The sequence below is a fragment of the Gobio gobio genome, assembly GCF_949357685.1.
Source record: "Gobio gobio genome assembly, chromosome: 14".
Lineage (NCBI taxonomy): Eukaryota > Metazoa > Chordata > Actinopteri > Cypriniformes > Gobionidae > Gobio > Gobio gobio.
Window position 1 is genome coordinate 43,153,356 of NC_137107.1, and position 9,820 is coordinate 43,163,175.

Sequence of the window (9,820 nt, forward strand, 5' to 3'; positions counted from 1 at the left end):
TGCCATGTAGGAGCAATTAATAGGTTCATGTCATTTTCTTTCCCACCGCTAGATGGCGCATAATGTATTTATTTTGTCAAGTGTGGACACAGAAAGTGAAAATGAAAGTGACATGTGAAGGCCAAGTATGGTAAACCATTCTATGAATTTGTCCTCTGCATTTAACCCATCCAAGTTAGTGCACACACATTAGGAGTAGTGAGTAGTGAACACACACACACACACACACACACACCCGGAGCAGTGGGTAACCATTATTGTTGCTTGTCAGACTGTAAGTACATTGTCCTCATGGGATCTCAGCTGTCATTAATGTCATACTGTACTTGTCTGGCTATCACCAGACCAAGCTCAATCTTTTTAGATTGAACATTAGTCTGTGGAGTCTGCTCACTTTTTTCTACTGCACAAGAGGCGTGATCAACGGGCATAGTTCAAATGACTCTGTTCGCAATTGGATAGTCCTTCAACCAATCAGACCAACGATCCATCTCTTCTCTATCCGTCATCGTGATAAACCCGCCAATAGCTCGCCAGGTGGATAAGCCGGTTTGGGATTGGTCCCCACAAATTTGTTACGGAAGCAGGATAGAAAAATGTACAGGTTTCCAGCCTGAGCTGCAGGGTGAAATAAAATCGCAGACAGATTAGGCTGGGTTTACCAAGTCTAATACTGTACGACAGTGCATGAAAACATTTACATTTACATTTATGCATTTTGGCAGACGCTTTTATCCAAAGCGACTTACAGTGCACTTATTACAGGGACAATCCCCCTGGAGCAACATGGAGTAAAGTGCCTTGCTCAAGGACACACTGGTGGTGACCGCTGGGATCGAACCAACAACCTTCTGCATATCAGTTAAGTGGTTTAAGTGGTTTAACTCACTGGACCACCACCTCTCCGAAAACAGTTTTACATCCTCAACCCATTCACGTTCGGTGACTGCGAGCTGCATTACACACAGGACTGAAATAGGGGCTAACAAAGAAATCTCTAACGCTAATTTTGGTCATGGTTCATCTTGAAAAACGACAATTTGACGGTCGTTGGGTGAACTTTCCCTTTTACGCACAAACTGATGCTCAAAATTCTTAACGAGCAGCACAACACTAGTTAAGATGCGCATATTTACAATATAGACCTTTGACATTTAGGGCCCTATCATACACCCGGCACAATCCAACGTCATGCGCGAAGTGTTTTTTGCTAGTTCCAGCCTGACGCGGTTATCATTTATAATGACGCCCAGCGTCCATGACTCATTAAGAGACTAGGTACAACCCTTTTGGACCATGCGACGACCGTTTTTCTCGTTGTTAAACTAGCAAAAGTGGATTCAGACACGCCCCAAGTGCACCTACGCCATGCGCTTCAGACCATGCGCTCAGAACGTTAAAATAGGGCCAATAGACTTTATATAAATGCTTAAGGTGTGACTTACATTGATTATGGAAACTACTAGCTAAAAACAGTAAACAATTAACCCTCTCATCCTCTTCGGTCAAAAATGGTTTTTGCTTCATCGGAATGGGATGACACTTGGTGGCTTTTGTCATATTAGCTATGTGAACACAAAAAAATCTTGGAGATGATTCGGATAAGTTAAAGGTTCGGGAAAAAATGATCACACTTGAAATGACCGACATAGGAAAAGAATGGGAAATACGAAAAAATACAACAACTCAGAGAATAATTTTGGTGATACAAACCACAAATCAGCCATGATGTAGAAAAAAAAAGTTCACAATGAAGGGGTGACACTAAAATACGAAGAGTGAAAAATAGACACAAAGTTTCTACAGATATTCCATTGTCTGCAAACTCACCACATAAGATTAGACACATTGAATTAAAGCTACACTATGTAACTTTTCCGTCCACTAGAGGTCGCCTGTTCAAAACAAAGGCATAGTTTGATGATGCCAAGTTTGAACGCAGAATCTTGGGACATGTGGTCTTCACCTCACAGCCGGTGGGAAAGAGTCAGGATAGGACTCGGTCAGAAATCATGTTCATGGATGCGATTATTAACATTACTGTAGTATGAAGCAAAGCAGGACAGAGTGTTGTGGAGCTGAGCAAGGCCGCAGTAGCGATTGAAGAGCGGGACTGTTATTATGGCATAGTCGCCGGCGGGACTTTTATTATGACACGGTCGCCGGCGCCACTTCCTCTTTTCCAGTCATGAGTATGAGGTAACGCAACTCTGTTTATCGTATTAGATATATCTGAGTGTGTTGAAAAGGAAGTTATGACGTTCGCTCGGCGGCTGCTATGACACCGGCGACCGTGTCATAATAAAAGTCCCGCCGGCGACTATGCCATAATAACAGTCCCGCTCTTCAATCGCTACTGCGGCCTTGCTCAGCTCCACAACACTCTGTCCTGCTTTGCTTCATACTACAGTAATGTTAATAATCGCATCCATGAACATGATTTTTTTTTTTTTATTATATAATTATGTGTATATATTTTTTTTTTATTTTAATTTATATTTTTTATTTTATTACAGGTATTTTAATAAGAATTATCATGTTTGGAGAGTAGAGTTTTTCATGAATTGACGTATGTATGGAATGTATGTTTGTGTATGTTGATGTGCAGCAGTTCTCTCATCCAAAACAAATTTCTCCTAAGGGAGACAATAAATGGTACCTTGACCTTGACTTGTTCACACTGCAGTGAGAGTAAAGCGTTTCTGCTAAATAAAACCAGAAACCGAGGGTAACGCAGATATGACGCAATCGACAGGCGACTCCCTCAAATGCATAGCTCACACGACCCGGTTTCTTGGTTAAAATAGCAATTTCTCACTATTTAGAAATAGTTGGAAACATTTGGGATATTCTAAATACTCAACTGAACAAAATATAACACTGGCCTAGTGGTTTTTGGATATTTTACTGCAAAAATCTTACATTGTTCACCTTTAAACAAGAATGTTTTGAATTCATCTTCATCTTTTGACATTTAAAAAAAAATAAAAATAGAAACCTTTTAAAAAAGTATATCTTTCATACATTGACAGGTTTTGATGCATTTGTAGTAAAAAGCAGTAGCAAGAAGGACAGTAGAACCAGAAATAGATTATCGCTTTTGAGTCATTAAATTTCTCTCAGTACCGGTGCAAACACAGACTCTCATCTGTTCAGCATTTGTTTTAAACAGGTGATTTCCCCGGAGGCTGGAGATTTTGCTGCTCCATGTCAACCTTTCTCGCTCATTGTGACATCTAACCTAAGCCACTCCCACACCAGATACGCATCAAAGTAGCAGGAGCAACTTTTCTGGATATGACGAGACATATGGTGAGTGACGTATGTATGCAATTTCCTGAGAAAAACCATCCCAATTGGTCTAAAAAACTTATAATAGACTTACAATAGTGAATCAGGATAAGACAAAAACACTTTTTGGAAGAAGGATTGATGATTTATTGAAAGATACATGATCTACCTCATATCTTGCATTATTGTTGATTGATAGAAAGCTCTTGGGAAGTATTTTTATGGCATAAAAGTGTCACAAGTGGCATCAAATTATCATGTTCATGACTTGTCATTTTCTTCTCAGCATTAGGGAAAATGTGCCAGTGATTCAACTTTTAATCATAAGATGTTCTAAAATATTATTATGATATATAAATATAAGATGAAATATTGAAATAACCCTAAATAAACACTTAGTATGAAAATTCTAACCACATGCAAGAAGAAGCAATTGATTGAGAGATTTGTGGATTTATTCAAAGATTTGGAAATAGACAATAGTAGTGATGCTTCCTGGCATCCCATGTTTAAATGTTAAATTACTTGTGGAAGAACTTGACGACATCAAGGCCAAACCTGAACCTCACTGATCGAGAGAAAGCTGTTATAGCAGCAAAGCAAACTTGAATTAATTTAAACAGAAACATATGAGTATGATGTTCAGGTGCCCACATGTTTGTTTTTTGGGCCATATATAGTGTATCTTTACTTAAGGAAGATTGAGGGAAGATGGTCTGAGGCATACGTTGAATAAATTAATGTTTTCTTTAGTTTTATTTTAACAAAATTAAGCGTGTGGAACGCAATGTGGAAAAAAGTTCAAGTTACACAAAGACCAGCATCTCCCTCTTGTGGCCTTGAGTTGTACTCACATAGGCCTGTTTACTAAAACATAAATAGGCTACATCAAGTTATTATTTTTGAGCAATATTTCAGTACAGGCCTATTGAAAATAACCACTTAAGTGAATCATTTTTTGTTCATAAAATCACTTTTACTATTTCATAAGGTCTCATGTATTTTTACAGTGACATACATTCTCTCAGTCTAATTATAAAAATATTGAAATATTCAGAAAACAGAATCATTTGTCTCAACAAATGTATAACAGTTTCATGCATGATCTTCTGAAATGAAACATTCCTCTTTGGTTTTGAGCTTTTTTTTCTTTTAGTTTAATGTATTGTAACTTTATAACAAATTCTTTTGGGTATTAGGATATTTTTGAATATTTTTTATATTTACATTTATATCATGGCTGGGCAGAACTTCCAGTACTGGAGGGCCACTGTCCTGTAGAGTTTTGCTCCAACCCTGAAGTGCCCACCCCTGATTTATATGAACATTGCTTCAAAAATAAATAACTAATAATCCAGTAAGAAGCATATTTAGGAATCTTTTATGTATTTCTTCGGTAACACTTTACAAAAAGGTTCCATTTGTTAACATGAATTTATAGTAATAATAAAAAAAACCCACTTCTAATGCATTTACTATAATCTCAGTTAATGTTAATTTCATCTTTTACAAATTATTAAAATCAAAAGTTGTATCTGTTATTATTATTTAGTAGCCCTGTTCAAACATTCATGAACAGTTGTATTATGAACTAATATATATTAACTAATGGGACCTCATTAGCGTTCATGTTACATTTTTCACTGGATATTTACATTTACATGCAGACCAATATGCTGATAATCATTTTATTGAAAACCCTGTCAATTTTAATTCCAGGGATGAAGAAGGTGGGCGAAGTAGACTTAAATATAACTTGATTTGCTCACATAAAGTAAACTCAGGCAATGCACTAACAACAAACGCAAACGAAACAGTCTGGCACAAACAATACTGGACAAAGACCATGAGAGACAGAGGAGCTTAAAATACACAAGGTGACGAACAGGTGCGCTCGAGTCCAAAATTGCCCCCTACACCCTCAATAATTATTTCTTGTTAGTCCACTAATACAGTTCACTTGAAGGAGTGAATGAAAACGAGTGAGTGAAATTCAGACATCCGTTGGCTGTACATCGGCTGTACACTCGTTATTGCGGTGCAATGTGGAATAGAATGAGTGCATTTGATAACGTCCACTATGGTTTCGGACACCACTAAAAATGTCTGTCCCCTCAAATATTGCCCTATTTGAAGTATAGAGGGCGATTTTGGATTCAGCCATTGACAACTAATGAAGGATGTGCAAACAGGAACATATGCAGAAACATAATAAGAGTCAATGAAAAGGAAACTAAACGTGACAGAGCTCCTCTCCGGAAGGCGGCTCTTGATGCCACAAAAGAAGAGATTAAAAAGTTAATTTAGGAGGGAGTGTCATAGCTGGTAGCTGGAGGGAGGAGCCAGGGAGGAGATGATTGCAGGCAGAGGCAGATGAAAGTCCCAATTATCCCTGAATTTTGCCTGAAGTAAGCCTTAAATTGCTCATGAATATTCCCTTCACTCAAATGACATAAAAACACATATTTGAAAAATATTAATACCATAAATAGTAAAAATCAGGGGCCGTATTCACAAAACATTATATCTTGCCACTAAGTGTTCTCCTAAATACCAGTAAAAGCTGTTAGTTGAAACCTATTCACAAAGCTGCTGAGACAAACTTTTACTAAGGAATAGAGAAAGGTCTTAAGACTCAAGAGAATGGGATTATATGATTACGAGCCAAGAACCCCTTTTATTGCCATATAGCACCATATTTTTATAGTGTAGACTTAAAAATATACTTGAACTTGACTTAAGTATACTTCATAAAATGAACTAGAAGAATACTTCTTTTTCATAAGGGTACATATTTTTCAGTTCCTTAAATCAATCTTTATTCAGTGAAGTGTAGCAATTGTGTATCATATTCGCTGGTTTTTGCTGTAGAATCTGAAGTGCAGAATCTGGACTCACTGAAACAGGAAGTAGAAGAGCAGAGGAGAGAAGAGCAGGAGGAAGCTGCCCTTAGACACTCCATCTAATCAAGACGATAAAGAACATTCATTAAATACTATAGTACTACACTCTAAAAAATGCTTGGTTAAAAACAACCCAGGTTGGGTTGAAAATGGACTAACCCAGCGGTTGGGTTGTTTTAAGCAAACATTTAAGTCAAGTCAAGTCAACCTTATATATATTGCTTTTAACAATGCAGATTGTTTCAAAGCAGCTTTACAGTGTCAAACAGCAAAATAATGCAACATAATTTTATTCAGCCGTATAGCCATTCTGGAGAAAACGGTTATGTCATCAGTTCATTTCAATTATCATACAGTGACAGTGTGGGCTTTAGATCAGTAATTTCGTTTATATGGTTAATTTAGTTTAATAATTAGATTTATTTGGATATTTAGTTGAAAAATTTAGAACAATTTAGTGTCCCCAACTGAGCAAGCCAAGCCAGAGGCAACAGTGGCAACAGCTAACCCAACAGCTGGGTTAAAACGACCCATTCACTGGGTTAAAACAACCCATTCGCTGGGTAAACAACCCAATTGCTGGGTTAGTCCATTTTCAACCCAACTTGGGTGTACTTATAATCGTTATAAAAGTGGTTAATAAAATAGCATTTTCATTGTTGATTCATTTCATCAGTTTTCTAAAAACAATAAAAACTCTCCAAAAGCACTTTTTCAAAAACGTATCCTTTTCACACTTTTCTAGCTTTACGCTATTTTTGACAAATGAAATTTGATATTGTGTTCCTAATAAACCATCACTTGTGTTTCAATTATTGTAATAGTTGTGGTGGGAAAAGGCACACATGTAAATGTAAATGAGCACATGGTCAAATAAAGGCCAATACCTGCTGCATTGCAAAGGTCAGTGTCACAGCAGCTGAGAGATGTTGTCACTTCATCTACCTGCATGGTCCCGGGTACACATTTTTTTGCACACCCTTTAGTGCCTGCAAAAAGGACAAACTTCCTATATAATAGGCTGAAGAAAAAATTCCGGAAATCATGTTCATCTTGCAATAGACAGATAATTGCAAGTATGTAATGAGATTACATGGGTGTCGGAAGCAAAACAAATGTGGGTTGGTCCTCTTTCAGAAAATTGAACTGGAGTAGATGCCATTTACATTAAGTACAAATATACCGCCTTGTTTGCTAAACGTATGCTTGGGCCAGACAAAATGACAGAAATCACCATATCATTGAGAGCAGCAATAGTGTAGGGGTAAGACACATCAAATTTTGACGCAAATCAAACCGAGGTTCGAATCCGCCTTTTGCCAAACTCAATTCACTCCCTTTTCCCATCAGATATCAGATCAGAAAGGCATTTATTTTCAATTAAAAGGATGAAAATATTAGAAAAGTGGAACTAAAGCGTTAACATGTGTTTAATAAGTGTTTATCGGTTAGGGGTAGGTAAACAGACATGTGCTGAATTAGAGACGATAAAAGTGAGTGGGTCCAATATCACTGATCGTAAAATTAAAATGTACATTGTAAAAACATACAATGGTTCCGACGCCCATGTGAGATTAACATATATAATACTACTTCTTATTATCACTTTCATTAAACAGTAAATTTCCACTTCAAACCGGACTTACCATGATTGAAAAAGGAACATTTAGATTGTCCATCTTTACAGGTCTCTTCCGTTTCACACGTTCCAGACCTGCACGAGTAACACTTGAGAGAATATCCTTAAAGACAGAGAGAGACATTGAGTTACCGCTCTACAGTATGTGTACCAAACAATACATTCAATACTTGCATTTTTTTTTTTTTGTACCTCCAGTGAGAAAAACGAACAGAAGAACAACAACAGACATTCGCAGATCCATCATGTGTCAGGAACAGAATGAAATAACAATGTTTCCATTCCTTTTATGTCTGTTCAGAAAGGGGTGGGTTTAATGAAGAAACGTGTGTTGTCACACAAACTTGACAACCTCAAACAGCCACTGTACATGTTTCTCCTCCAGAATAACTAATGATCAGCTTTAAATAATGGATTATAGTGATACATGTTAATGATTTTAAATGAAAAGTTTAAGACAAAAATTGCAGTGCTGTTCTAGCTGGTTGCTACAGAACTATGTTCTGACTTCTGGCTGGTTAATAGACATTTCTGATTCCTAACGGCATGGTTAATAGATGTGTAGATGATGAAAAAAAATAATTAATTTTTGTTCAATAAAATATACTGCCAGTAAAATATGTTAATATATATATATATATATATATATATATATATATATATATATATATATATATATATATATATATATATATATATATATATATATATATATATATATATATATATATATATATATATATATATATATATATATATATATATATATAGCACAATTATTTTAAAAAGTAAAAATTCTGAAAGCATTGAATGAGAACCCATAATAATGTAATATTGATTTACAGTAGTAACATTAAATCATATTTTATTATATGAAATGATTAATATCATATTTTTAAATATGATGATTTCATTATAAATTTGGTGATCTCGAAGGTGGACACCAAGCTTAATATATGATATTTACCATCTAAATCTAACCATGTCATGTCAACAATTTGAATAGTCAGCAAACTATTTATTACATTCACTTAAGACATAACTAACTGTACATGAATACTTGCATTTTGACATGATGTGTGTGAGTTTATTTGACCGTCCAAGCGTAAACCATTAGATAATTTGTTACAGATGATCCACGGTGCCATCATATTTAAACCATCAAACCATTTAAACCATCATATTTAAACATATGATATTAATCATTTCATATAATAAAATATAAATTGCAAATCAATATTACATTATTATGGGTTCTCATTCAATGCTTTCAGAAATCTTTACTTTTTAAAATATATTTTATTGAACAAAAATTAATTCTTTTTTTCTGTCTGCACGCTTTAACTGTGTGCGCACAGAAAGCCGATATTTATAGTCATATCGCCCAGCCCAAATTTAAGGATCGGTTTTACTGCTAAGACAAAAGCTGAGCTCCAACCCCCTGCAATAGAACAATAAAACACACTAATCTGGAGAGAAGATCTCACAGAAAGACTGTGGGACATCGCCCTGCCGAAACCTTCTCCCCCCTCTACCTCGCCCGACTCCATTCCCCCTGATTCAAGTCACAGAATATCTATATACCACAGATTATGTATCTTGTGAATTTATTGTTTTTCCCTTTCATGTTTGATATCTTTTCAACCCTTTTGTTCTGGTCTGGGTATTTAAGGAAGGGTGGCAGAGCTGCCATATGGGAAAAATTCTGTAGACAGAAACCCCAATGCAGTGTTGTGTCAGTATCCTAGAGACACTCACACACACTGTGTGTACTGTGCCAGATAGGACTCTTTGAAACTATTTTCAGATTATTTTGTAATTGTGTTTTATATTTTTATGCTGAAAGTTGTGTACCATGGATTCTTGTTTAATCATTTTTTATATAAGTTCTGTCACAATAAATGTTAATCTTGATTTGTCTTGTATTATTCTGAAATCATTATTCTAGATTGATGTGGAGTCCTTTATTTCCGCAAATCTCTGTCAG

The 9,820-nt window shown here is 35.9% G+C and overlaps 1 protein-coding gene across 1 annotated transcript; it reads right to left on the reverse strand.

Moving 5' to 3' along the window:
* Nucleotides 1-2,897: 2,897 nt before the first annotated feature.
* LOC307137520 (weak neurotoxin 6-like) lies at nt 2,898-8,215 on the reverse strand. The gene is made up of 4 exons (XM_079835217.1): nt 8,026-8,215; nt 7,841-7,936; nt 7,082-7,183; nt 2,898-6,253 (listed from the first exon to the last, which is right to left on the reverse strand). Exons 1-4 carry the CDS (start codon nt 8,078-8,080, stop codon nt 6,186-6,188), a joined length of 321 nt encoding a protein of 106 aa, XP_079691343.1. The 5' UTR covers nt 8,081-8,215; the 3' UTR covers nt 2,898-6,185.
* Between the last annotated feature and the right edge of the window lie 1,605 nt (nt 8,216-9,820).